The sequence below is a fragment of the Phoca vitulina genome, unplaced genomic scaffold (genome assembly GCF_004348235.1).
Source record: "Phoca vitulina isolate PV1807 unplaced genomic scaffold, GSC_HSeal_1.0 scaffold20, whole genome shotgun sequence".
NCBI lineage: Eukaryota > Metazoa > Chordata > Mammalia > Carnivora > Phocidae > Phoca > Phoca vitulina.
This window is the reverse complement of record NW_022589723.1, coordinates 30,037,129-30,064,310: the sequence shown is the minus strand read 5'-3', so window position 1 is coordinate 30,064,310 and position 27,182 is coordinate 30,037,129. Positions and strand designations below refer to the sequence as shown.

Sequence of the window (27,182 nt, the reverse complement as noted above, 5' to 3'; positions counted from 1 at the left end):
GTAAACTGACAAGGGCCTTCTCCCCCATCCACGGTCTTCCTAACATAAACTAACCTCCGAAGGACCTCCCCTCCCCAAAGGCAAGACGGGCCACGAGAGAGGCCGCTCTGCATGCTGGGGTTTGTAGTCTCCTCGGAGACCCAATCCGCGTGCTCCTGGGGCGGTGCCGCCTTCCGTGATCCTTTTCCTGTTGGTGGGCGTTGGCGAGCTGGGGAGCCAATGAGGCCACAGTAACGTGGCAGCCACCCACGAGCCCGCGTCTTGGCCAGTCCTGACGGCGGGCCGGGCCACGCCCCCCGCGAGGTCCTACTACCCGGCGCCGACCCAGAGGGGGGAAATAAGGACCACCTCCTGCCAGGAGGCGGGCAGGAGCCCCGGTTTCCCCCCAGCCGCTCTCGGTGGTGGCGCCGGTGCCCACGCCGACGCGTCCCCACCCTCTTCCGGCCCTCGGCTACCGGGGCCGCGCTCTCTTCGCTCGGTGGATGCTGCGCCTCTCCGAGCGGAACATGAAGGTGCTCTTCGCCGCCGCCCTCATAGTGGGCTCCGTCTTCTTCCTGCTGTTGCCAGGTCCCTCGACGGCCGACGAGAAGAAGAAGGGGCCCAAAGTCACCGTCAAGGTCCGTCCTCCCCTCTCCCGACCTGCTTGGCGAAGCCCACCCCCCCCGGCCCCCACTCCCCCCGCGTCGCCCGCGTTCCGGCCTCGGCGCCGCAGGTCACCGGTGTCCGGGGCATTTAAGCTCCCGGAGCTCAGGCCTGGGCGTCCTCGGCTTTGGCTCAGCCCCTCCCTAGGTTCCCGGCTGTGGCCTCGTGGCGTCCGGGCGGTCTTGCTCATTCACACCAGAGAATGCCCGACTCCTCCCCGACACCCCAGCCCCAGCCTTAACCCAGGAGCGGGCGCCCGGCATGTGCAGCCGGGGCTGGCACTGTCAGCCTCAGAGCAGTCTTTCTGCGAATACCGTCCAGCGCTGGGGAAATGGTGAAACATCACGTCTGGCAAACTGTGAATCCTTTTCTTTACTTGGGCCAGATGTTACCCACTTGCAATTACAAAGCATAGCAATCTAGTTGAAACTTGCATGATGCTAAGTTAGATTCCCCTCCTTATGGTTTTTGGATGTTCATTTCTAGAATCTGCACTCATTATTTATGTAGACTAAAGGTTGTTTGCTACCCTATAAAGGGAGTGCAAACAAACATTTCCTGGGAACAGGGTCTGGAGCCTTCATTAGATTCTCATAGGGTTTTTGTCACCACCGAAATCAGGTTCAGAACCACTGCTCTCAAAATATGGTTCTTTCTCTTCCACCTTCGTGGTAACTTCTTGGGCCCTCGCTTCCCTGGCAAGACCCCTTCAAAAAGGCTGAGTTTGAAATGGTCTTCTTCCTCAGGTGTACTTTGACCTGCGAATTGGAGATGAAGATATAGGCCGGGTGGTCATCGGTCTCTTTGGAAAAACTGTTCCAAAAACAGTGGATAATTTTGTGGCCTTAGCCACGGGAGAGGTAAGTGGCTGGAGCAGAGGTAGTGGAACTCAAGTGAAGCTGGCAAGTAGAGCTGACAGCGAACGGATGTGCAGAGCGGGGCCCGTCTAGCAGTAGCCCTCACCAAGTACCAGCAGCTCACCGCTCTCCTGCAGCTCTGGGAACCTGGTATCATCATAGCTTCTGGAGGTTTTAAACTAAATCCAGAAATACGGATTTTTAAAATTTTTTTTTAAGAAAAATTTTCATTTTTAAGACATTGCGGTAATCAAGGAAAACATATCCATGGAAACTAGTTTGTGGCTTGTGCACCAGAACTTTCTCTTAAGGGTAAGGGGCCCAGAGCTTCCCAGGTCTTAAAGAAACAGGAGTGCCCCGTTTAAAAGTTTGTATTCCTCTTAACTCTTAAGAAGAAACTGGTGGTTGGGCGCCTGGGTGGCTCAGTTGGTTAAGCCACTGCCTTCGGCTCAGGTCATGATCCTGGAGTCCCGGGATCGAGTCCCGCATCGGGCTCCCTGCTTGGCGGGGGGTCTGCTTCTCCCTCTGACCCTCCTCCTCCTCATGCTCTCTGTCTCTCATTCTCTCTCTCTCTCAAATAAATAAATAAAATCTTAAAAAAAAAAAGAAGAAACTGGTGGTTGCCAGAGGGGAGCTGTGGGGGGATGGGTGAAACAGGTGACGGGGATTAAGAGTACACTTATGATGAGCACTGAGTGATGTATAGAATTGTTGAGTCACTGTATCGTGCACCTGAAACTAATATAACACTGTATGTTTACTGGAATTAGAATAAAAAATTATCAAAGAAAAAGTCTGTATTCCAACTTTGCGGTGACCCAGCAGGTAACTGTTGTTTTTTGGTCTGTTTTCTTGCATCTGTTCTTAGGATTAGAAAAAGAGCAGGGAAAGGTGGAGACATCATGTGAAGCAGAATTGTATAAAAGCAGAGGAGCGTGCCATCTTAGCCCTTCCTGGGTCTGTGGTGCTCCGCGCCTGGCCTGCTGGTAACTGCTCACTCAGCAGGTCAAATGATGAATCTGATCAGCAGTGGTGTCTCTTCTGGGAGCAGGAGCTGTGGGCTGGGTTCCTGCAGGGCCTGCTTAATATCTGCCTGGTGTCTCATGCTGCCTCTCACCTTCTTCCCTTTTCTAGAAAGGATTTGGCTACAAAGACAGCAAATTCCATCGTGTGATCAAGGACTTCATGATCCAGGGTGGAGACTTTACCCGGGGAGATGGCACTGGAGGTAACCTCAGGACCTCTGGGCAGCAGGGTCTGTTGGTGCAGCCTCTAACCTGGGAAGGCTGGGCCGTGCTGGGCAGACGAGGCCCCCTGCTCGCCCAGCTTGGAGGCAGGACTGGCACCCGCACGGCGACCCAGCCTCCTTTGTACAGGGACCCCAGGACAAAGGAGAGGAGAACGGTGGGGGGATTGTGTGGCTCTCACCCCGCCAGCAGGCCTGCCGGCCAGGGCCTACAGCCTTGGTGGCTTTTCTCTCGGGGTACCCCCTGGGGGGAGGGGGAGCAAAACTAAACACGTGGGTCAGTGACTCTAGGTCAGGCTCTGTCAGGTTGTTTAGCATCTAGGCGGGAGGAAGCAGGGGAACACGACGTGGCAGCCATAGAACAGGACAGAATGTGAGTGATGGCCATCGGCCGCGGTGCCTGAGAAAGAGCAGACATGATACAAAGCGCTGTGTGCACGGGGTCGGACACAGTTGGGTGAGATCTGCCATCTTCGTGCTCTGTGACCTCAGGCAGGTGAGTCCTCTGAGCTTCGGGTTCCTTCGGGTGTAAAGTCAGAGTGGAAAGAGTTGGGGTGCTGCATGGTAGGTGCCCAGCATGTGGCAAGTCAGTCACTGTCGAGGTGCCAACAAGCGGAGGAGTCGCTTCAGGCCAGGCTGATTGAGAAGTGGCCGCCTTGGGAATGTGAGGGAAGATTTGGGCAGGGTCCTGGCCGGGGAGAACCTGGGCAGAGAGGCAGGGCTAAGGTGAACCCACCTCTGTTCTGGGGCAGGAGCTTGGCTGAAGGTGGGGTCCAGAGATGGAAGGAGAGCACACACCAAACCGGGGCCCAGAGTGCTGGGCCGTGGCCGGACCTGGGAACCTGGGTTTGTCCTGCGTGGAGGGCGGACCCACGGAGGGCTTGAATGGGAGGAAGACCCAGGCGCAGAGGAGTTTGAGGGAAAATAATGTGGCAGTTTTTCGGGGTGTAAAATGTTCGTGTCGGTTCTCTGGCATACACCGTTCGCTCTCTGAGCATGAGTCGTTACTGCAGTGCGCGTGGCAGGAGTGGAGAGGAGGATCGCTAATGCGGCTGGGAGCCACATGGAAGGTTGCAAAGGAAAAGTTGTCAAAAGAAGAATTGAAGTCTGGAGGGAAAGATGACGAAATCGGTTGAGTTTAAAATGAAGTTATCCGTTTGAGTTGGGGATTCCTTATGCGTTGGGAAAGTGATCAGAGCCAAGGATGGAGATGTGGGGTTTTCTGGAGAGTAACAGTAACTGAAATCCTGCTGTCACTGGAGATTTACAAAGAGGACTCTCACCGAGGAGAGACTCTGAGCCCGGAGTTGCTGCAGAGGGTTGGGTTGCTCCCTGGCCCGGGCATGAGATGGCACACACACAGCCCCCCCCCCCAGCGTCTAGTGATTGTCGGGTTTAGCCTTCCCCACCTGCTACGGAGTCAGAAATGCCTCCCTGACGAGCAGCGGTCCAGGACAACTTCCACAGCTGGGTCCCTCTGTGGAACCACGGGATGCAAATAGGTACAGGTTGTGTATGCAAGTGAGTTTGAAAGGTGTTGGGTAAAACAAAATGAAGCTTCTTTGTTACTGGGTTTCTCCAGGGCCTGTGGTCACTAGCACACAGTGTGACTCTCCTGAGAGGAGACAGGGAGAAAGAAGGGGGCAGAAGCAGCTCTGGGAACTTAGGTGAGGATCTCTGAAATGGTGTCGGGGTCTGCCCAACTCCCTTTGTCGTGTACCCTGGCCTCAGACCCCTCGTGGATAGACATACCCCACACATCAACATCCAGCTTTTATTTTGTGTTCATTGATAAGAGGCTCTTGATTATCCAGAACCCAAGGGGCAGCCCCTCCCCACTCATCTATCTTCTGTGCTGTTAGGAAGAAAAGCTGGTCAACCACAGCTGTCCTCCTTTTCTGGAGAGTTCTTACCTCCCCTGCCCCCTGCATAGCACCTCTCTCTACCAGAGTACCTCAGAGTTCCGGTGGCAGACCTCCCAGGCCATCGCCAAGGGTAGCTGTTGATATTTGCCTTATTTAAAAGCCACTAAACTGTATTCCTCAAAATAATTGATCGGGTGAGCTGTTCACTAAATCAGCCTGGCCTCATGCCCCACTTGGTCTGTCAGCATGGTTTGGCTCCAAGACCAGAGGGTAGGAAGGAGACAGCTTTTAGTCCTTATAATCCACTGGAGCCTGGCCTGACACCAAAGACAGGTTGAGTCCCTGGAATCCTCACCCCAAAGATCGGCTTGGTTTGGGCCAACTCAGCTCCCTGACCTACTCTTCCTTCCCAGGAAAGAGCATCTATGGTGAACGCTTCCCCGATGAGAACTTCAAGCTGAAACACTACGGGCCTGGCTGGGTGAGCATGGCCAACGCAGGCAAGGACACCAATGGCTCCCAGTTCTTTATCACGACCGTTAAGACAGCCTGGCTGGATGGCAAGCACGTGGTGTTTGGCAAAGTTCTGGAAGGCATGGTGAGTTTGAGGGGCAGGGGCTAAACCTGAGCAACCTTCACCAGGAAACGGACACCCCAGGGTAGGGGTGCCACCTAGTTTATCCCTTTCCCAACAGGGAACGCACAGCTTCCCAGTGTTCATGTGCACAAACCCGGAGGGCATCGGGAACTACCCTACGTGTCTCTGCCCCCAGGTTCTCAGTTCCTCAGCCTGCCCTGGGGCAGGAGCCTCCGTTTCACTCACTCGCTGCTAGGCTCCGCCCCCCTCAGTTGTGCAGGACCCAGCCAAACACTGTGTCCCTGAGAAGCCACTTGGTACCCACTCCCCAGCCACCCTCCTCCCCCTCACCCTTAGCTCAGCCCGGTCCCACTACAGAGGATCAAAACTACCGCGTCCTCTCGTCAAAGCTGGGCTCTCCCTGTCTAGGGTCCCGTTAGGATTTTGGTGCCTCAAGGTTTGCATGCTGCTCGTCCCATGGGGGTCTCAGCCTTCCCCGGCCATATTCCGGGGCTTCTCCCTTGAGGGGTGGACCTCCGCACTCACGCCGCTCTACTGCTTCTGCCTGCCTTCCCAGGAGGTAGTACGGAAGGTGGAGAGCACCAAGACTGACAGTCGGGACAAGCCCCTGAAGGATGTGACGATCGCAGACTGTGGCAAGATCGAGGTGGAGAAGCCCTTTGCCATCGCCAAGGAGTAGGGCCCCAGGGACCTCTTTGCGCCACCATCTGTGCGGCCCTGGTGCCTTCCCGCGGGTGAAGACCACCCGCCGCAGGGCTCCGTGCTGCACTGGCCCCAGTGCTGGCGCCTGACGGAGCGGACCCCCCCACACACACATTCCCCAGGCCTACCTACCAGCCTGGTTTTGTAACAAAGTCCTACCAATGCTGACCTATTAAAAAAAAAGGTGGGTTTTTTATAACCAGTGTGTGGGCTGGGTTCTTGGGCCTGCAACACCTGCTCAAGTCCCGGTCCCAGCATGTCTGGGACTCCTGTGGCCGGGGGTGCCTTCCCCCCTTCTGGGGCTCTGGTCGGAACCCTATTGCCCTGATAACTACCCACAGGTAGCAAGCAGGAGCTTTTCCTTCTAACCTTTGCCACTAGGGTGCCTCAGCCTTTGCTTGTCCCCCGCCCCCCTGCGGGTGGAGGGGAAGAAATACATCTCTCCCTTGTCAAAGCCTACCTCTAAATGGACTTCTCCCTTTATTCCTTATCCCCTGTTGTCCCTGCCCTGGCACCTCGGGTAGGTTAGTCCTGGGTCTGGGCCAAGGGGGACCCAGCCTCCTCTGAGAAGGGGGTACACACACTGAGGCACATGCCTGTCCTGGCAGGTGGCCCATAGGCCTCTGGGCTGGTCAGGGCATCGGTGGCAAAGGAGCAGGGTGACAAGATGCCTCCGGCTGAGCTTCAGCTGGCCCGTTGCTGCAGCCATAGAGGCCCTGGAGCACGCCATTCACCACCACGTTGGGCAGAGGCTCTGTGGGACAGAAAGAAAACGGGGGGAAGAAAAGATGGGGGGTGGGCCTAGCCTCAGGCCTCTAGTTCCTTGAGCTCCTGAGCCCATAGGCTCTGCCCCCTCCTCAGGAATAGAGGTCAAAGGTAACAGCTGGCCACCCCCCAATGAGGCCTTGGCATGCCCCGCTCACATTCCGTTCACATTAGCTTGGTAAGCCGGGCTGGGGAGGAACTGAGACCAGGAGAGCCGAGGTGATTTCAGAAGAACACAAAGGCTACAGGGGCCGCAGGGCAGCTGTGGCCCCAAAGGAAGGCAGGAGGCGCGAGATGCTGCCTGGAGGTCCTGAGCTGAAAATGGCAGGTTCACCCCCGGCTCCCACCCTGGTACCTAGGCCCTCACCTGGGGATGGGCTGCGAATGTAGGGATCCCTGTGGAAGCCGAAGACAGGCCGGTGGTGCAGCTGGGAGCTAGGAGGGAAGAGTCCCGAACAGTGAGGGAGAGGCAGGGTAGAGACCAGGGATTGAGATCACGAAGCACCCAAAAAGGAAAAGGTGAATGGGAAGTGGGCTCAGGAGGCACCAACAGAAACCGGGATTGGGATTGGGGGGGAGGGGGGGGTAGGCCAGACAACCGCAGGCCGCCTCCTGGCACGCGGCCACCAGGGGGCAGCAGGAGCGGGGTGGCTGGGGCTTTGACTTGCCTGCTGTCATTGGGCAGGAACTCCCCCAGGGCGCTGAAAAGGAGACGCGCTGTGAGCTGCGGTTGGTGGGGGGAGGTGGGGGCGGGCGCGCGCGCGTGAGGAAGAGGTGGAGACACGCAAGCCCAGCTCTTCACCTCCCAGGGGACCACTGCTTCTATTTGTAACAAGCTCAGTTCCGGAGGCGGCTGCGGTAACCGAGACTGTCCAGAAAATAGCCCCTCTGCCCCTGGTCAAGAAAGCTAATGAGGGAGGTCGCGTCTCAAAGAAGCAGCAGGCTGGTGCCTGGCCGATGTAAGAAGGAAAAGGGCTTGGCTTCTCAAACCTTTCCTCACCCGCTTGCTGCAGAGAGACCCTGTCCCCCCAAGCACTGGGGCCCCTCTCTCTTGCCCAGCCATGGCCCCCAGAGGAGCTCACCCCCAGCTGCTGGCCTTAGGGTCTGTGGGGAAGTGCCGAAGATTCAGGAATTCCAGTAACTCCTTGGGCACATCCTGGTTCAGGTACAGGACACCCTGGAGAGATCAGAGGGAACCTGTAATCAGACCCAGCTGTCTTACAGAGCCCAGTGCAAAATGGGGAGGCGGGGGCCTTCCAAAATGACTAAGAATTTCAAGAGCGAGCAGAGCATTAAGCCAAGCTTGGAGCCCTTCTGAGCACTGGGCCCTGGGTGACTCATGGGTTGTAAGCCCAGGAAGCCAACCTGGCCTGGAATCTGGCATCACTGTGTGGGGAAGAGGGGGGGAAGGGTCCCCACCCAAATCCTCAGCATTGAGGGTAGCACAGACCCTCACCCTGGGGGAAAGAGAACTAGCTTTCTGAACTGAAACCACCTGCCTCGTGTTACTTCATCCCATTCTATCAATACAGAGGGCTGTCTGGACCCATGACTGTTCAGAATTTGAGGCTTGGGGTAGTAAATAGCACGCTCAAGATGTGGGTCCCCTTCACTCCCTACCCCCGCCCCTTCCCAGCTGTCTGGGCCACACCTCTGGTCAAGCAGCCTAGGGGGCAACAGAGTGAGCCCCGTGCACACCTGGATATAGGCCTCCAAGCCCTGCCGCCGCTGCTCCAATCCTCTAGTCCTCCAGTTAGGCAGGCGTTTTGAGGGGAAGTCGGGCACTTTGTACAGTTTCTTGATCTGCCAGGAGGTTACCGCGGTGCCATCACAGTATTCCGATTGAGTCCTCAAGCTCACTGCGCCCAACAGTCTCTCCCAGTCCTCCCCGCCCCCACCTCCAGACTTCAGGCTCTACCCTGGGGCAGACGCTAGCGAGTGGATGGTTGGGACGGGGGCGAGAGAGACCCCAGCAACCCCCCCCCAAACGCCCGAGGGCTGGCCGGCCACGCGATGGCATCGACAGTACAGGCTGGGCCCTACCCCCTCTGCACCCACCCCGAAGCCCGCAGGGAGGTCTGTGCCCAGGACCGGAGCCCTCCAGGGACTGGGGCGGCAATGGTGGCAGAGGCTGGGCCCGCAGTTCGCCCGTCTCCCAGGAGCTGGGCAGGAGCCGGGCCGGGGTCGGTCGGTCGGTCGGCGGCGCAGCCTCACCCGCTTGTGCAGCGCGTGGAACTCGCTGTAGCGCCTCTGCACGGTGTGCCTGCGCCCGCGGCACAGCACTTCCACTCGGAACACCTGGCGGGCGCGGGCGGGCGGCCAGGTGCGCGTGAGGCCCCGCGGGCGGGCTCAGCAGGACCCGCGCCCGCAACGCGCCCGCCCTCCCGCGCTCAAAGGCACAAAGCGGCCTGGGAGCCCCGCCAGTCTCCGGGGACCCTCCCACGCTCCCCACACATTTGGGGAGATGGGGAGGCCGGGCCCGCCCCTCAGCTCCGTGCAGTCCCTCGTGAACCCGGACCGTCGTCCACGGAGCTGGCAAATCCAAGCGGCCCGAGACCCTCGGCAGGCGGTCTCCGGACGGCCTGACCCGCCGCGCTCCGATGCTGCAGCCCGGGCGCGGGATCCCCACTGCGCTTGGCGCGGGGAAATCCGGCGGGTCCCGTGCGCCTTCCCAGCCAGTGTCCCCGCTCACCATGTGGCCTTTCTCTGGGCTCTGCCTGGGATCCTCGGGTCCCACCGACGGGATGTGAACTTCCAGCATCCGCACACCCGCTCCAGCCCCTCCGAGCGCGACGCTCCGAGCAAGACCTCTCCCAGCTCAGACCACCGACCCCGGCGGGGGCCCGCCCCCTTCGGGCCCGCAGGCCCCGCCCCTAATTGGCCCCGCCCCGGGCGTTCCCCCGCGCCGCGCGGTCCTGCGAGGGGCAGATTAGGCAGCGCGGGGAGGCGGGAGCCGAGCACCGCCCCCTGCGCCTAGTGGGCCGCAGGTGGGGACCCTTCTGCGGACAGTCATCCGTTTGTCAACATTTACTGAGTACCCGCTAATTGCCAGGAATGCAGATGAGCCAAAATTTCACCTACTCTTTATTGAGCGCCTAGTAAGGACTAGGGTCTGTGGGCGCTGGACATGGAGGGAGGCAGGGCCCAGACCTCGGCGCCTACCTTGGGGGATGTTCTTTGCGTTCCTCACACCCATCCCTGGGACCAGACTGCCCCCCATCCACTTCCCTCCATCTTTCACCTGGACCCAGGTTGTGCAGCCGCCCCTGGGGAGGACTGGGGCAATCTGGCTTTGATGTCCACCTCTTCCAGCATCCACAAGCCCCTTCACTCATTTATTTATTCATCCATGCATTTATCTTTCAGCCCCAACCTGCTTCAGGTCCAGTTTGCCAGGAAGAAGCAGGTTAAGGACCTGGGCTTTGCGTTGGAGGGCAGATAGCTTGGCTTTCCTGAACTGTGTAGACCTGTTCTCATCTGCAAAATTGGGCTAATAGGCCTCCCTCAGGAGAGTGTATAAAAATTGAGACGATCCCTGTTAAGCCCCCAGCAGAGCAGGGGCTGAGAAGATGGCAGCCTGTGGGCTTGTCCTGGAGGCAGAGGTGGGTGGTGTCCGTGTACAGGGCAAGGGATGGGGAAGAGGGACTGTGGGAGAAGGCACTAGGCCGTTCTTGCCCACCACTTCGGGCAAGGCCTTCCTGGCTACGGGGTAGGATTTAATCCAGAACTCTTGCACCCCTTGGGCTAAAAAGGGCCTCTGCTCTCCCACTGAGCCCCCTACACTTCAGCCATAAGGGAGCTGTCCCATTCAGCAGAGTCCCATTCAGGACACCTCTGACTTCTCCCAACAAAGGTCTGGGCAGGTGGTGGAGGGCGGGGAGGCTAGAGGCCTTGTGGTGGGAAGGAGGAAGCAGAGCACCTGTCTTAGGGGTAGGGGCTGGTGATTGGGGGACCACTGACTCACTTCCTCCCCTGCTAGTGCAGAGGTGCTTCTGAGCTGGAGCAGAAACTCTCCCCACTCCCACCCCCAGCTCCACTCCCAGAGAGAAGCTGAGAGGATGACCCCAAAGGGGGCAAGCAGGTCTCACCAATACTATGTCCCACACTTTCTTCCCCCAAATTCCATCTCACAAAGAGCCCCAGAATCAGGAAGCTGAAACTTCCCGCAAGGGAAACGACCCACTATGAACAGAAGTGCTGGGGTTTCATTTCTTCCCTTGCACTTTAGAGCCCCATCACTCAGAGACCCTGTTCTCCTTGTCTATTGGCCAGAGAGTCCTCTCCCAGGACCCTTAGGCCTCTAAACTTCTTGATCACCTGTCCTAATGATGGCCCCCTGTCTCTGTTCCTACCACCCAGAAAACTGCTACATCTCCTAATGGATCTCCCTGTTTTTCCTTGCCTCCCTCTCTCATACAAGGTCCATTCTCTAACTAGCAGCGCAAACCACCATCAAGGCATTGCTTCAAGCCTTCAGAAAGCTTCCCGTTATACTGAGAACAAAACCCACCCTCCCTACCACAATCTACCGAGCTCTAAGTGACCCAGCCCTGCCTCCATCACTCATCTCATTTCCTCTCCTTCCCCTTCATGTACCAGGCTCCAGCCACAGTGACCTTCTAGTTCTTCAAACCCAACAAGCTCTTTCCTGCCTCAGGGCCTTTGCGCTTGCTCTTTTCTCTCCCTGGAACACTCTTCTCTGACTCCTTACCTAGTGGGCTTAGCGCAAAAATTCCAATTCTCGGCCTTAAACCTCCTCAAAGAGACCTTCCTTCCTGACCACTTACCCTATCCTATCACCCTGTCTTCCATTACATAGTTAATGTTTGTTTATTGTGTGCCTCCCTAGTTTTCCTGACTTTGCCCCAGACTCTCATTGCCATCAGGCCAGGGACCTGGTCTTGTCAGGGGTTGCTGCCATGATGCCAAGAATGCAGGAGACACTCAAAAAACATTTGTTGGTTGAAAGCCTCTAAGACTGAATGGGGGAGAGGATGTTGGGAAAAGGCTGGGGAGCAGAGGGAAGCCCTGGGAGAGAGGCAGGAGGGAGGAGTTAGAGGAAGGCCTGTGGGGGGAGAGGGGGAGTTACCTTCAGAGTCAGACACCTCTCTCTCCCTCTTTCTGTGTGGAGTGTTGTCCACCTTATTTATTTGCTAAATTTTCAGGTGTTCCTGAGAAGCCTCAAATCAATGGATTAGATGCACCTGACTTGTAAAACATCTGGTAGTGAACCCGCAGCTCCTAATTCCACAGTGTTCCACGGTACACAAGTGAAGATCCAAATGAAGAAAGACAAGATCCTTGGCCTGGAGACATTTTAGGATGTCTCTGGGAGGTAAGTTCTGGAGAATATTTTCCTGTAAAGAGGCATACATGACCTCCTGTAGACTCCAAAGCCCGTATTACGGTCAAGGGAAAAGCTTATTTTCTGTAGTGGATGAACACGGAGCTAAGTTCCACACACTCTAGGACGGGTGTGTAGACCTTCAAAGCGACTGCTGTTTTTAGAATGAGTTTTCCTGTACAAGCCTTTGCCTTTTCTCCATCACTCTCTAATGAATGAATTTCATTTCCAAGTTTCTGCGAGAAAGGGGCTTAAAAGCACTGGTTTTTTTGGCCAGAGTATTTCCAGATCAGACTATAGAGCAGTGGTTCCCAGGCCTCCACAGGCATCACCATCATCATCATCACCTACAAGGCTTGTTGAATCGCAAATCGGCTCTGAGCCCAGTTTTCTGAGCGCGTGGGCGGTTTTCACACCTTCCGGGGCGCTGCGGCCGCTCCTGGTTGGGGGCCACACTGCAGGCACCAGTCTCTCGCCTCCTGGGGATGAGGGTCACCGCCAAGCAGAAGGCAGCGAGGGCTGGGGGCACAAGTGTCCCCTCCCCGGCCCGGTCTGGGGCGGCGCAGGTGGGCTGGACCGCGGCTGCCCCCTGGCTGGGCCCTGGCTCTCCCGGGCCCTCCGCAGCCGGCACACAAAGCCCCTTTCAGTGGCCGGGCTTCCGCGGAGCCGCCGACGCTGCTCGGGAGGTGGCTTAACCTCTTCAAGAAAACAAGCAGCTCCTGGGCTGGTGGGCGCCGCCGGGCACAGAGGCTGCATTCTTCCCGCCGGGCCTGCAGCCGGAGGAGGCGGACTAGCCCGAGGGGGCCCAGCCCCGCCACCCGCGACCTGGCCGCCTGATGGCCTCACCCCCGAGGCTCTGGTCACCTGGACAAGCTCAGACAGCTCCTTGCCCTCGGGGTCCTTATCTGCACAGCAGAGCGTTGTGTGTGGATGGAAAGACATCATGCTTCCAAAAGGTTTAGCAGGGGCCTGGCACACAATAAATTAATGTTAGCTCTTATTATTTACTGAATTATACGAATTTGCTGTTTTTGTCACAGTGGTAGGCTATGGGCAATTACATAGGTTCATCCTAATATATTGTTGATTCAACTTTGAAACAACACAAATAAGCTTTACTCTTCCTCTTTCAGTATCCTGAGATTGCAAGGTTAGGTTAAAAATGAACTATTTTAACTACTAACTCGGTGATCAGAATTTTCCTGATTTTGGGGCGCCTGGGTGGCTCAGTCGGTTAAACGTCTCCCTTTGGCTCAGGTCATGATCCTGGGGTCCTGGTATCGAGTCCCACATGGGGCTCCCTGCTCAGTGGGGAGTCTGCTTCTCCCTCTGCTGCTCCCCCTGCTTGTGCTCTGTCAGATAAATAATCTCTTAAAAAAAATGTCCTGGTTTTGTCGATACTGTGCAACCAAAAAACGGTAGAATAAATTGGGAGCAGAGTTTGGTGTAAATCAGCAACTATTCTGTTCATCCTACCAGCCTCTGAGTTATTACTAATTGCCTTTCTAATGGGCACATCTTTTTTTTTTTTTTTTTTAAGATTTTATTCCCAGGACCCTGGGATCATGACCCCAGCCGAAGGCAGATGTTTTTTTTGTTTTTTTTTTAAAGATTTTATTTATTTTTTTGACAGAGAGACATAGCGAGAGCAGGAACACAGGCAGGGGGAGTGGGACAGGGAGAAGGAGGCTTCCCACAGAGCAGGGAGCCCGATGTGGGACTCGATCCCAGGATCCTGGGATCACAACCTGAGCCAAAGGCAGACGCCTAACGACTGAGCCACCCAGGCGCCCTGAAGGCAGATGCTTAACCGCCTTAGCCACCCAGGCTCCCCCTAATGGGTACATCTTTAATAAAATAAAACACCATACCTTTATGTTTTGAATACTGGACTTTGGTGTAGATGTCTACAAAAACAGCAGTGCTGCTAAAACATCTTAAATTATTGAGGAGTCTAAACTCTTCATCTTACACAGGAGGAAATGGAGGTGCATGGGAGGGGAAGTGAGCCCTGGAGACGGTTGTGTTAGGAGAGCACCTTTGATGAGCGTGTCCTGCCACAGCCCCGAAAGCAGTTTGACTCAGGGTGGGTGCTTCTCAGGGGACACACAGGCTCTAGCCCTGGGGCTCCAGCCAGCAGTGTCACTACTAGGAATCCCTTCCCCCCCTGCCCACATGACAAGGACAGCTCAGTTGCTTCAGACATGACCCCGGACTGGGTGGGGGGGGGGTTGGCAGAGGCCTCTGAGGCACACAGCTTCCCAGGGAGATTGTTCTCAAGGTGCTACAACTCCCAACACCCCTTACTTAGAACGATTATGTCACAGGACCAACCAATCGGCCCCTCTGGTGTGCCCAGTGCTGAGGTTCCGGGAACGAAGATGGGCTTAGGAACCCTCGAGTCACAGGGGTTTATTGTGAAGAGTTGCAGGTCCAAGCACTGAGGCCAAGAGGAAAGCCAGGCCAAAGGCTGGAAGGCCCTGAGGTCTGGGACTGAGGTGCTCTCACCACCCACTCTAGCTCTGGGTGCTGTCTGTGGTTTCTCAGCAAGGTTTTGTCTCTGCCACTGATGGTCCCCAGGTACTCACCCAAGCTGCTTCCCTGTCCTCCAGCTTCTGCTCCTGCCCCCAGCTGGGCCACACACTGTGCATGTCTGGGGAGAGAGTACCTCACAGAGGTCAGAGAAGTTCCCATGCCTACAAAAGTCAGGTGGGTAACATGTCCTTAACAGGTCTACTGTGTGGCTTCAGTCGGGTCTTTAAGAACTTAGTCGATTATTATCTAGGTTCCTCTTGTCCATCCCTGTCGAGAATGTGTGGGACATGGTGTGGCAGACAAGCTGAGTCAAGCAGATTGGGTTCAGGTCTTCCCTCTGAGCTTGGGGACAGGGGGACGTGAGACTGAACAGGCTGCTTCAGGTCTCAGAGCCTCAGTCTTTTAATGCAGATAGTGATGCCCATCTGGAAGTTCCTGATGCTAGATGCGAGATGTTTGAAAGCCCAAAGGCCCAGAGTAGGCCTTTAACACATGACAGCTCTTATTGTGAGGCTCCACAGTGGGAAGGGATTACCCTGCCCCTACACAGGTTCCCGCCTCCCAGGTGCCTTGTCATTATTTCTGGTGAGGCTGCCCAGAGGCCTGCTGGTTGGGCGCCTGTGCTCATCACCGCGGCCACTCAACATGGAAGAGGAAGCTGAGCGCTCCGAAGCTAGGAAGGGCAGCCATTCAGAAACAGTGGTTACATCCCTAGAGGGAAAGGTCCTAACTCAGATTGGACAGTGGTTTTCTGTGCTTTTCTTGGACCCCAAGTGCATCCGATGGAGGCTGAGCAGCTGGCTCCCTTGGAGCAGCCTTGGGGGTGAGGGGTGTTTTCTGCTCCCGAAGTCTGGTCATCACAGCCAGAGGGGCATTCCCACAACAGACAAGGGCAAAGGGGAGGAGTCCTGTCTGGGGCAAGTGTGGGGCAGGTGGCGATCACCTCCCAGCCTGCAGGCACCCCCCCCGAAGCACCATTCCTGCCAACCCCAAATCAGGCCTGATTTCTGGATCTCTTCAAAAACCCCAAGATCTGGGCCCACAGGCTCGTAAAACAGTAACTGCCAGAGCTGAATGGCAGTCATTGCCCCCTTAGGCTGCCTTTGTGGGTGAACGTGGAGATGGGTAGGAACAACACAGTCCATGATCTTAAGGAGTTCCGAGCTCCAGAGGCTAATGAGATCATCTCAGAGATAACAGTGCCCACAAGAGTGAGAAAGACCAGAGGTTTAAGAGGATGACAAAGAGTTACAAAGGAGGTAGGGCTACCATTCCAGTCTGGGTGTAGAATGGAAAGTGCATCAAGGAAAGCTTCCTGGAGAATGTACATATAAAGTAGGCCTCAAAGGATGCACTGGGTTGTTTTCCCATAATGAAAACACTTTATTAATTTTTATGATTATAAAAATAATACACAAATTCCAAGCAACATAAAATGGTATAAAAATTTTAAATAAAGCAAAATTCCATCCCTTTGGCAACCATAGATAACAGTTCAATCAACATCCTTCCCATATATAATTTTGTATAAACGTAGACCATACTATACATGTAATTCTATAACCTTTTTTCACTTAAAAATGTTTTCCTTGTCAATGAATATAGCTATGTATCATCTCCAGTGACTGTATAATATCCAAATGTATGTACCATAATTCATTTAATCCCTTCCTGCTGTACATTTAGATTGATTTCAATTTTTACAACTGTAAACGATGCTAAGATGGGCACCTTCAGAGTCATCTTCATGGACTTGGTGTCTAGACATGTCTACGGGAATCCCCAGTGAATGTTCTCACATTCGCCAGTGCCCTCCGTCTCTACCTACTTACACTCCCATTCAGACAGGTGTAATTCTGAGACTGCAGAGAGGGATGGGAGCCGAGACAGGGTGCATCAGGTAGAAAGCCCACCATTAATAAAAGGCTCCTTAGGCCGCACGGAAGTGAGAAAGGAAAGAGCCTGTTTGGAGGCAGTTGCTGTGAGGTGTTGGCATTGTTGTGAGGCACCGGGAGATAAACCGGAATGGTGAGCTGCGGCCTCTCACAGAAGGCTGTGAATGCCAGGTAGAATCTGCAGTTGGAGATCATTCAACATTTATCTATTTGGCACCTATTTTGAGCCCAAATCTTTGCTAGGAACCATGGAGTTACAAAGACGTACCACTTCACAGAGTTGACTATTTGGCAGAAAATGCCATCATCAACCACACACCTGGTGTCATAAGACATTGGCAGATGACGTACACACCATCCCCACAGCTAGAAGACAGGCATGAGTGGCTCTTACCCATTTCTAACGCTCAGCTAAGGCCCTACTCTCCCCAAGCGCAGAGCAGAAAATCTTAGCCAGTGTCTCCAAAGATAAAGCCTTCAGTTTAAGCGTGTGCCAATTGCAGCAAAGGTCTGCTCTTCTTTGCTGCAGAAGGGATCATCTTCCCCTTCCCTCCTGTTTCCTTAGGCTGCTGTGGGGAAATCCCACGACCTTCGGCCTGATGCCCCTCACAATCCATGGTTTCCACTCCCATGTGGGCCCCAAGCATGCTCAGCAACGGGCACTCATTCTATCGCCATCTCTCTCCTCAACCAGTTCCCAGTCCCACCCGTAGCAGATTTCATCATCTTCCCGTTTTTAAACTTTGAGCTGCAAAGGCATTCTTTATTTTCTTTAGGGTTCCCAGCTACAGGTGCATTCAGGATGCAAGTCTTTTTAAATTTTCTTTTTTAAAATTTTAAGTAGGCTCCATGCCCAACATGGGGCTTGAACTAACAACTCCGAGATTAAGAGTCACATGCTCCACCAATTGAGCCAGCCAGGTGCTCCAGAATGCAAGTCTTCTGGAAAGAGTTCAAAGTTACAAATATTTATGTGTGACACTTTCTATCCTTCCTACTTCTCATTTATTGTCACTGACTATTCATATTGAATGTTGGGGTCCCTCCAGCTCAAAGTCCTCATCCTCAAGGCTCTGGAGCCCAGAGATTCTTAGGGGAAATAACACAAGGAGAAACGGGGGAAGAGTAAACTTCTCTCCACACTTCTCTAAACCATCTGACTCAAAATAGGAAAACCAGATATCCCTATTTGAGAACACTGTAATTATCAAGCAGGAGACCTTTACTCTCTGCCCCACCGTATCTTTCTTCCCCACACCTCCTCGCCTCCCGGCCTGGCAGTGAGGCGGCTTGCTCTGTGCATTTGCTCCCAGACAGGCTCTGATGGTGATTCCCTTTCTCTCCTCTGAATTTTATTAACATGCTGTCTGACCCACCTTTAAATAAAGGCTCCTTTCACTCTCTCTCCCACCTCTCAGCACGGGCCTCTTATACTACAGGCCATGGTCGGCACCTACTGTCCTCACTGTTCCGCTCCCATCTGTTCCAAACCTACTTGGCCTCCTATGTTACCTGTGTCATGAAGGGCTTCACGGCCTACTGCGGAATCCCAGCCAGAAACCTGCAGGTGAGGCTAGCTTCGGCCCTCCCTCAGGCCTCTCATCAAAGCAGTGCCCAGATACTGGTGGGCCCACGTCCGCCTCCCGAGCCTCTCCCTGGAGCTCCAAAACCATTCTTTCTGCCCTCCTCAGCAATCGGCTGGCTGGGATGAGCCTGGCTGCTCTCCTTGCTTCCAGTCTCACACCTTCTGATGTGACTATGTTATTTCCTGCTTAAGTCCCTCCAGTAGCTCCACACACTTCAGGTAACATTCCAAGCACCTCCCAAGTTGTATCGGTGTGATCTGCTTCCTGCTCGTCACTCTCTGCAGGCTGCCCACTGACTCGACTCTGGCCACACTGAGCCACTTGCATTTCCCAGATGTGCCTACCTCCCACTGTCAGGAGGCAGGGAGGCAGAATGGCCCCAGCAGAAGGGGCGAACACCTCTTCACCTTTAAGACACAGTTCAAGCATCCTCTTCTCTACAGATTTCTTCTTCCTGAGTCCCCAGGTAGAATGACTCCTTTTGTACGACTGTGCAGGCCTTTGGGCTCAGTACTCTTAACCTCCTGTTGGCCTTCTCAATTTCCATGTCTGCAAGCTCTGTACAGAAATGCACGGACCCTGTCAGCCTCAGATGCCGGAGGCTGAGGAGAAAGTTCTGAAACCAGAGATTCTATCCCAGGAAATAATAAAAATAAACTTGCATCAGGATGATCATTGGATGGAACATAACAAAGCAAGGAGAAAGTTTTAAAATTAAGTTTCTTTGGAGAATAAAGTCTCCATATGGAAAAGGGAGACTAGGATAAACCCAATGGGGCTAGACTGGAAGTATCCGTGTGAGTTAATGATTTCTAGTATCTGATTCTTTATGCCATCTCTCTCTCTCACTATTGCTATAGATCTTTGTCCTTATTTTCTTGCCTGGCCACCAAGGGCCTAGAAGCAATGAGCACTCTCGGCACCCAGACCTCGGTTTCTAAATATAATCCTCCACCAAAAGAAATCAAGACTCCTGGAGAAAAGACTGATTCTAGGGCTGGGGCAAGGAAGATACAAGAGAAGCCTGAAACACTTTATTATGCCAGAAAGCAACAAAAGTGTTCAAAAATGAAGGGGACAGGTTAAAAAGACACAGGACCCTCCCAGAAATCTGGGATGATTTGAGAATCAAAGTAAACCAAAGCAATGGCTTGCAACTCAGTAAATAGGAAACCATTCATTCACCCTGATAAACATGTAGATTATTAAGTAGGGAGAAAGGATGCTTTTCTTTAGTAGAGTGCCAACCAGTAAATGCAGATTACAGAGTTAGAAAAGCATAATGGACGAGAAACAAAATATTTACATGATCTCAAAGTATCTCCTCACAAATTCCTTGTTAATTACAAAAGGGAAAAGAGTAACCAAGTGATCAGAGTTAACTTCAGCTTAACAGGACCAACTGACATCATATGCCAACTTAAAATTCACTGAGGATACATCACTTCTGTGATGTTCCTGCCTCATTGCAAAACCCTAATCTAGTCATACGGAACCATGAGGCCCTGTATTCTTAAAATGCCAAGGTAATGAAAAGCAATGAACCAAAGGCTGTGAAGTTCTTCTGGATAGAGAGAGACACGTGTAATCATGTGTTACAACTAAATGTAACACATGATCTTGCACCAGGAAAAAGGGAATGGCTATAAAGAACATTACTGGGACAACTGACAAAATTTAAATATGGACCATGGGCTATATAACATTATTTCAGTGTCCAACTTCTTGATTTGGATAACCATACTTACGGTTTTAAGTTATGAGACAGCATCCTTGTTCTTAAGGAAATACTAAACATTTTGGGGTAAAGGGGCACAATGTCTGCAACTTACTCTCAAATGCTTCAGAAAATACAATACATAAATATAAATAAAAGTCAAAGCAAATAAGGTAAAATGTAAAGACTCGGTAAATTTGGGTAAAGGATATATGGGAGTTCTTTGTGATATCCTGGAACTTTTCTGTAAGACTGAAATTCTATTAAAATTTAAAATTTACCAAACCACCAAGAATCCAACAACAAGGGACGAGTCAGAATTATGGTACAATCACTCTGTGGAAGCCTCAAAATTACATAGCCTTAGAAATAAAGCTTGTGAAGATATATAACAACATAGAAGAAATGCTTATAAAATATACAGTGCTGAGTGATAAAAGCAAGATACAAAATATTTTGTGTATATTATTACAACTAGGCAAAAGCAAACACATAAGAAAGACTGGAAGGATAGAATCAAGGGTGGTAATGAGGATACTGGGAGATAGGAAGAGATTGAGTGACTTTTTCCAAAAAAATCAACCTGCTGAAAAAGATACTTGCCAGCACTGCACTCCCCGCCCCGCAACATCCCTGCCCCCACCAGCCTGGTGTACCGGAAAGCAGTGTCCTTGACTGCATTCTCTTGCTTCAGGCTGCCCCTCCCCAAACCTTGACCACCCACCAAAGAGAACTAACAGAGCAGGTGTGGAATACCCTCAGAAAGGGGCATCTCTGGGGCTGAGGCTGGGGCAGGGGGCCTGGGAGTGGCGAGGTTCCGTGGCAGGCAGTCTGCCAAGCCGACCCTGCAGAGCAGCTCCAAGTCCCCTTGGAGCAGCCAGTTTAAGCAGCTGTGGACACAGCTGAGGGGAAGCCCAGTAGCAGCGCATTGGAGACTCGAGCCTCCCTGGCCAGGCCGGGACAGAGACCCCTTTGAATGCCCTTGGCCTGTGTGGACAACACTCGGCCTCTTGTTGGCATGCTACCTCCTGGGCACAGACAGTAAAGCTTCTTGGAACCTCAAAAAATTTAGGAACTCTTGGATGACCTTATCTGGAGGCAGAGTGCCTGGCTCTGTCGTCAGTGGAGACAGCGTTAAGTGCTTATCACCCCTTTACACTTTTCACATGAATCAGTCTTCTGAGGATGTGGCAAAAAAGAAGTTCAGAATACAAGACTGCTATCAGAGGGCAAGACTCAGAGAGCCCTGGGCAGCTAAGGGAAATAGTAGGAATAAAAGAGAGTCTGCCTCCTTTGCAGGAGAATCCATTTTGCCTCTCTTACTATAAGAGATGTCTTTACAACTCCTTCCCTAAAAAAGCAGGAATAAGAATTAAACAGATTAAGAGACCCTCAGAGCAGGTAGCTGAGGTAGACAGGAAAAAAAAAGAAATCCTAGTTCCATAGGGACGCAGCAGCAAAAGCTTGTAAACTCCTGTGGAGAGAAACTTACTCTACACCTGGGCAACTTCTTGGTTCGGATTCCGGACCCGCTTCCCAACTGCTCCCCGTCCTAAAGCAAAAAGCACCACCATTCTGAGTCATATGACCTGATTTTAAAATATTTTATTACATAATCTTTTCATGGCACCATCAGGAGTAACAGAAAACGTTATTCCCAGTTCCTAACCACATCCTGAAAAATATACATTTGTATTTATATATTTATATCAATACTCCACCCCTATTCCCTAACTCCACCACCTAGTGTAGGTCTTTTGCTTAAAGCAAGAAACTATTCTCTCAGGTAAGAAAATATATATGGAAGCTAAATGAAGTAACGGTTAGAATGGGGACAGGTTGGTCGTGGGGGCGGGGAGGAAGGGGTAAAGTCCAGGCTAGGCAGGATGCATCACTGGAGTCCAGCAGAGGTGGAGGACAGTGTATAAAAAGGCAGCGTCAGGCAGGTGGGTTCTGGCGTCCTTGGTCCATTAGGAGATGGCCTTTGCCTCAGGAAGGAAGGCTTCCCAGTACTTTGCCAGCTGCAAAGAAGTGGGGACAGTAAGCAAGTGCCCCACCGAGTGGCAGAGCCTGAGCCTAGGAGGGGAGCAAGCACTGTGCCTTAGCACAGTCCCCCAGATGCCTTAGCCACCTAAAGGGAGGCTAGAGCTGAGGCCAAGCTGAGGAAATGGCTAGGCTGAGTAGACCTTGGGACAGATTGGCCAGCAAGCCACCCTGCCCTTACCGGTCTCTAGACTGAGAGGAAGTATCAAGTGCAAGGGAAATTGCTAAAGACAGTCCTGCTTCTGCCCTGGAGGAAGTACCCCTGTGGGGGCCACAGCTTTGCCCAGCTCAGTTAGCTCCTCATAGTGGGGCCCCACTGTTCACCACACTGACTGGGGCCTCAGCCTTAAGAGGGTTAGGTGGTAACACGGGATTGTAGGGAGATTTGGGGTTTGTCCTTAAAAACTAACTTCTTGTAGGATTTGGGCAATCCTGCTTAGCCAAAGACCCTATTAGATGCTCCATGTTAGAGCAACAGGGCCAGCCCATCTCATCCTGTTACCAAAGCCCAAAGTAGGCAGCTGGCCTCTGGAGCGGGCACAGAGGAGGATGAATAACTTACATACCTGCTGCTGTGAATATAGGAGTGTCTCAAGGTACTTGATCACATGGTTTTTGAAGTCCTTGGATTTCTCTTTCTATAGGAGACAGGATTCTAGAGTGATCATCCAGACAGCTGCTCCTACCCCTCTTGATGGGGTGGTGTTTATTACTGATCAAGGCCAAACACAACCCCAGAAACTATAGCCAGCAGCTGGAATAGCTATAATTTCCAGTCAAACAGCTTCTGCCAAGGCCTTGCAAAGCTTTCTTCATGGTGGGCAGGGGTTGGGGGATGAAGGAAGAGAGGAGAAAGGAAAGGGGACCAGAGGACATAGGACAGCCGCAAGCCTTGTTTTGTGTCTAACTGCCTAGTCCAGCAACATAGGACACCTACTTTGCCTCAGAACACAAATGTGAACACACACACACACACACAGGCCACACCTGTTCACAACTACCACCAAGTCACCAGCACTTCCATCTGTCTCCCTACTCAGTAGACGTGAACAAAACCAACACTACCACTAAACCAGGCACTGTACACTTGTGAGGAGTAGGATGTTCCATCTCACCTCAAACCGTATCACTTCTTTTCGGACCACAGTTGAAATCCTTTCAAAGTCCCTTTCATACTGAGTCACCCGAGACTCCCACTGGGAAGAAAGGGGAAAGAAAGGATCACTTAATATCATGACACCATTACAGAGTCTTTACCTCTGAACAGCAATTCTACATATGAGACCTGAATTGGTCATTATGTTTGTCTGTCTCTCTGGGTAAGACTAGAAACCATATGGGATTGGGTGTGTAAGGCCATCTGGCTGGAAAAGAGGTACTGTGTACCCCAGGCCAGGCCTGATCTCTAAGAAAGTTCTGGCACTCCATAGCCTCTGGTTTAGGCACCCACCAGCAGAGCTGGGCGTTCCAGAGAACTGAATTTAGTTCTCACCAGAGGGGCATATCTGAATCACCTTGGAGTTTTTTGAAGACCCACCCAGGACTCTTCCTGCAGAGATTCTGATTTGACAAGTCTGGGGGGGAATGGGAAAAGAGCAAGCCTGGACTCCTCAGAGGCTTCCCCAGCAGCCAGCGTCCTTTAGACTCAAAATAGCTCTCTTGGGGCGCCTGGGTGGCTCAGTTGGTTAAGCGACTGCCTTCAGCTCAGGTCATGATCCTGGAGTCCTGGGATCGAGTCCCACATCAGGCTCCCTGCTCGGCGGGAAGTCTGCTTCTCCCTCTGACCCTCCCCCCTCATGCTCTCTCTCTCTCAAATAAATAAATAAAATCTTTAAAAAAAAAAAAAAAAAAATAGCTCTCTTGCCTGCTGTGGGGTTTCAAGCACCGGGGGGGGGGGGGGGGGGATGGGACCTGGGCTCATTCAGGAGCCAGCCGAATACCCCCACTGGTCTGCCATGGGAGGCCTTACCTCTAAGATCTCGTCCTTGGCCTGCTGCAGTTTGTCAGGCTTGTTGGCCCAAAGCAGCCGAGCCTCAGCCTCCCGCTTCTTCTGCAGCGTAGCTTGAGCATCCTGCCAGCGCTGCCAGGTCTTCATGCGCTGGTCGAAGGCAGCCTGTGGGGGTGGGGGGTTGGGGAAGAGCACAACCAGCCCTTCAGGAGCTCCACTGGCTCTGCCGGGGGTGGGGTGGGGGGAGGGGGACTCTCTCCCAGCAGCTGTGCTAGAGAAGGGCAGATTCTGCAGCCACATGTTAGTGCCCAGCTGGAAGCTTAACATCAAAATGCACAAGCTCGGGTAAGACTCCTCTCCAAGCCTCCCGGAGGCCAGTGCCATGCTGCTTCATGCTATTCCCAAGGCTGGGTGGCTGGGAGCATGGTAGGTGGCCTGATGCCAATGCCCAGGACTATGGCTCCCGAACTGCCTCCCTCAGGTTAGTCCATGGGTCTCCACACTTTTCCTGAGCTCCTGCCATGTGCCAGGAACTAAGAAGACAGTGGGGAATGAAACATGTGGTTCTGCTTTTACTGGAGCTTATAATCTAATAGAAAAGGCTGACATTATATTAAAAATTACCAATAAATAATTATAGGTATGCAGAGTACAGAGAAAACAAACAGGGGACCTATAACAAAATAACAGAACTGGAGACCTAGCTTAGCCTGGAAGATTATACCAGGGCAGGCCAATCTAAAGAAGCAACCTTTAAATTAACATCAAATAGTATACAGGGTTAGCTTAACAGATCTCTAAATAAATACTAGAAGCTACCACGGACACACGGCTTCCATCTCATCTGTACATTCAACTGTGGGAGGCTAGCAAGGCTCACAAGAAGCTCCCCAAGGGGGCGCCTGGGTGGCTCAGTCGTTAAGCATCTGCCTTCGGCTTGGGTCATGATCCCAGGGTCCTGGGATCGAGCCCTGCGTTGGGCTCCCTGCTCAGCGGGAAGCCTGCTTCTCCCTCTCCCACTCCCCCTGCTTGTGTTCCCTCTCTCACTGTATCTCTGTCATATAAATAAATAAAATCTTAAAAAAAAAAAACAAAAAAAAGAAGCTCCCCAAGGTCCACTTGCTGGTTTGCCCTGATTCTAGTCCCTTGATCACATTTCCAGAGGAGAGTTGTTGGCCTAGCCACACCATCCACCACCCCCACTGGCTCAGTAGGCTTCAAGAGGTGGCCTGGATGAGAGATCTGTAGGTGGGGCCAGCCTCCCAGCCCTGTTCCATTTGCTCTCCTTTGCTGCAGAAGTTCCCTGGATGTTTTCTAGGTCTCCTTAGTGCAAGCCTTTGCTAAAGTTTAAACCTTAGGGATTGAAATGCCACCACATTCACCTTTCCCAGCACTGACTGTCACTTGTACTCACTTGCAATTTCCTAGCAGCTCAATGTCAAAGGACAGGTAAAGGGTAACTTCGTATCCACGTAAGACTCAAGCCTAACCCTCTGGGTTAAGAGCGGTGCAGCTCCAGATTCAGGGAATAGCAGAAAAGAAGTATTTGCTCATCTCCTCAATCCTTCCACCAGCTCATGATTATGAGGGCAGGTGAAGGGTCTCTGAGAGAAGCCCAGCTCGTAGTTCCGCGCACAGGCATGCTGCCCCAGCCCTTGCACGGAGCTCTAGGCTGGACCGCTCTCACCGCTGTCCACAGGGGCTCACCCAGCCTGGAAGGGAGGTCACATCCAAGAGTTGCGCTCTCCTGAGACTCCAAACAATGCCCCCCTCTGAAAACTTCCCCAGAGAGGGCCCTTCCCTGATGTGGCGCTCCAGTCTTTGTAGTCTGACCAGTTCTACGAATTCCAAAGCAGGTTATTTTTCCAGCCTCTTATCTGTCTGTAGTTAGCAGCAAACCAAACAGCTGAGGGAGAGGACAATGAGCAACCTCACAGGCTATATTGAGCAACTCTACCATAGAGGAAATGAGAGCCCTGGGAGCAGCTCGGGTCTCGACAACACAGGAGCTCCCTGGTGGGGGAGATGCTGGAGATGGGGAGTGAGGTTGGCTCTGCTCCAACTCAGGAGGCTCATCCTGGTCCCAAGCTGGTTCAGTGGCAGACTGAGGCCTTATAAGGTAGGTGCCAGGATCCCTCTTGGCTCTTTCCTCTATCACAGGGAGGCCGTGCAAGAGCTAATACCACTGCCCAGTGAAGCCTCCTTGGCCGCTCTAAAAGGTCATGGGCAACCAGACTGCCCTGGTTACCAGGAGAACAGGTGAGGTGCCTGACCTGAGAGGCAGGCCGCAGTGTTGTTACCAGTGTGGTCAGCACAGCAAAGGACTCTGGTGACAAGCTCTCTCAGCCCCCTGGCCACACTCCTCCATGCAACGCCAAGCCGGTTCCGTGTAGTTACCTGCCTGCCCACATTAGAGGGACAAGTGGAAGCCAGCAAGAGCTCTTACCAGGGCACAGCCGCCGCTCACTGTTAAGGAGGCAAAGACCAAAGGACTGAGGAAGTCACTGCTCCAGGGGGCCAAGACAGCAGGTCTGTAATTCGCCTCGTTTGAAGAAAGGAGCACTGTCCAGCTTCAACAATAAGGAGGGGCCTACTTGGAAATTCAAGAGTAGTCTTTTCTCTAAATGCATTTTAAAAACTGGCTGTAGGCCTCAAAATGACTCCGTGATAACTAGCTAACAGTTAAATGGATTTTTTGGTTCACAAGATACCTTCTCTCTAGTAGAAAAAAGCTACACCTATTTTCAGCTATAATGGATGGAAGTTTCTTGGGAAGGGGAAAAGCAAAAGAAAGACAAATTAAATCAAGGGGAAGAGGGAGAATGAGGAAAGGAAACAGAAGCTTACTCGGACTATGGCCAGGAGACGAATGTAGTCACTCAGGAGCTCAGCAAGGAGGAAGAAGTCATTGTTGGCCTGTTCCTGGTGGAGCTGCTCAATTTTTTCTTCCACCTCAGCCAGCTGGGAGAGTGCCCGTGACAATGCTGTGTTGTCCTCAGAGCTCCCAAGCATGGCTAGACTCTTTGCAAACTGGGCTGTGTTCAGTGCTAGCTCTGGAAGAAGACAGCAGAGGCCTCTGATCTCACAAGGAAAAGGGACAAGTCAGCTGGTACTGCATGGCATGCCTTAGCAAAGCTGCCCTCTGCATATCTAACGACGGGGGGCTCTGCAACCCAGCCCCTTACACCACGGCCGTCTGTACTTAGAGAGTGAGGGGAGTGCAGTGCGGTCACATGAGCAGGAAGAGGCACCTGCTGGCCTAAGTTTCACTAGGTTGAGGCCTACCTGGAAGAAGCAGCTCCAATATTCCTGGAGAACTAGGGGCCAGTTGATACAAATAGGCCAAAGGAATGATTCTAATTTTTATGTTAAAGCTCATTGTTAGCAGTCTGTTCGCATGAGAGAGAGTGAATGTATGTGCACAATGGATAGTCTTATA

The 27,182-nt window shown here is 52.8% G+C and overlaps 3 protein-coding genes across 11 annotated transcripts in view; 1 reads left to right on the top strand and 2 right to left on the bottom strand.

Moving 5' to 3' along the window:
• The first annotated feature begins 295 nt into the window (after positions 1-295).
• Positions 296-6,109, top strand: PPIB (peptidylprolyl isomerase B). Its single transcript, XM_032417764.1, has 5 exons — positions 296-617; positions 1,389-1,502; positions 2,634-2,727; positions 5,024-5,208; positions 5,765-6,109. Exons 1-5 carry the CDS (start codon positions 483-485, stop codon positions 5,885-5,887), a joined length of 651 nt encoding a protein of 216 aa, XP_032273655.1. The 5' UTR covers positions 296-482; the 3' UTR covers positions 5,888-6,109.
• Positions 6,110-6,379: 270 nt separating this feature from the next.
• SNX22 (sorting nexin 22) lies at positions 6,380-9,506 on the bottom strand. Of its 9 annotated transcripts, none has more exons than XM_032417756.1 (7): positions 9,368-9,506; positions 8,734-8,973; positions 8,374-8,478; positions 7,758-7,852; positions 7,344-7,376; positions 7,043-7,110; positions 6,394-6,664 (listed from the first exon to the last, which is right to left on the bottom strand). In XM_032417756.1, exons 1-7 carry the CDS (start codon positions 9,434-9,436, stop codon positions 6,543-6,545), a joined length of 732 nt encoding a protein of 243 aa, XP_032273647.1. In that variant the 5' UTR covers positions 9,437-9,506; the 3' UTR covers positions 6,394-6,542. The 9 variants fall into 9 exon arrangements, with proteins under 9 accessions (XP_032273654.1, XP_032273647.1, XP_032273651.1 ...); XM_032417760.1 differs by having other exon boundaries at positions 8,890-8,973; XM_032417763.1 differs by lacking the exon at positions 8,734-8,973 and having other exon boundaries at positions 6,380-6,664.
• A 6,479-nt stretch (positions 9,507-15,985) lies between these two features.
• SNX1 (sorting nexin 1) overlaps positions 15,986-27,182 on the bottom strand; it is a 39,309-nt gene continuing 28,112 nt past the window's right edge. Inside the window, exons 11-15 of the mRNA XM_032417233.1 lie at positions 26,591-26,796; positions 23,765-23,908; positions 22,911-22,991; positions 22,362-22,433; positions 15,986-21,773 (exon numbers count right to left, since the gene is read on the bottom strand). Of these exons, the coding sequence (XP_032273124.1) occupies positions 21,723-21,773; positions 22,362-22,433; positions 22,911-22,991; positions 23,765-23,908; positions 26,591-26,796 (554 nt within the window). The 3' untranslated portion in view covers positions 15,986-21,722. The remainder of the gene's footprint in view (positions 21,774-22,361; positions 22,434-22,910; positions 22,992-23,764; positions 23,909-26,590; positions 26,797-27,182) is intronic.

Bases quoted from the DNA above. Each gene is read 5' to 3' on its own strand.
- PPIB (XM_032417764.1), top strand. From the start codon at position 483: ATGCTGCGCCTCTCCGAGCGGAACATGAAGGTGCTCTTCGCCGCCGCC. The intron at 618-1,388 runs GTCCGTCCTCCC...CTTCTTCCTCAG, and splicing joins GGCCCAAAGTCACCGTCAAG to GTGTACTTTGACCTGCGAAT. The intron at 5,209-5,764 runs GTGAGTTTGAGG...CTGCCTTCCCAG, and splicing joins GCAAAGTTCTGGAAGGCATG to GAGGTAGTACGGAAGGTGGA.
- SNX22 (XM_032417755.1), bottom strand. From the start codon at position 9,436: ATGCTGGAAGTTCACATCCCGTCGGTGGGACCCGAGGATCCCAGGCAG. The intron at 8,974-9,367 runs GTGAGCGGGGAC...CGCGCCCGCCAG, and splicing joins GCCCAGAGAAAGGCCACATG to GTGTTCCGAGTGGAAGTGCT. The intron at 7,853-8,373 runs GTGTGCACGGGG...TGATCTCTCCAG, and splicing joins GCTTGGAGGCCTATATCCAG to GGTGTCCTGTACCTGAACCA.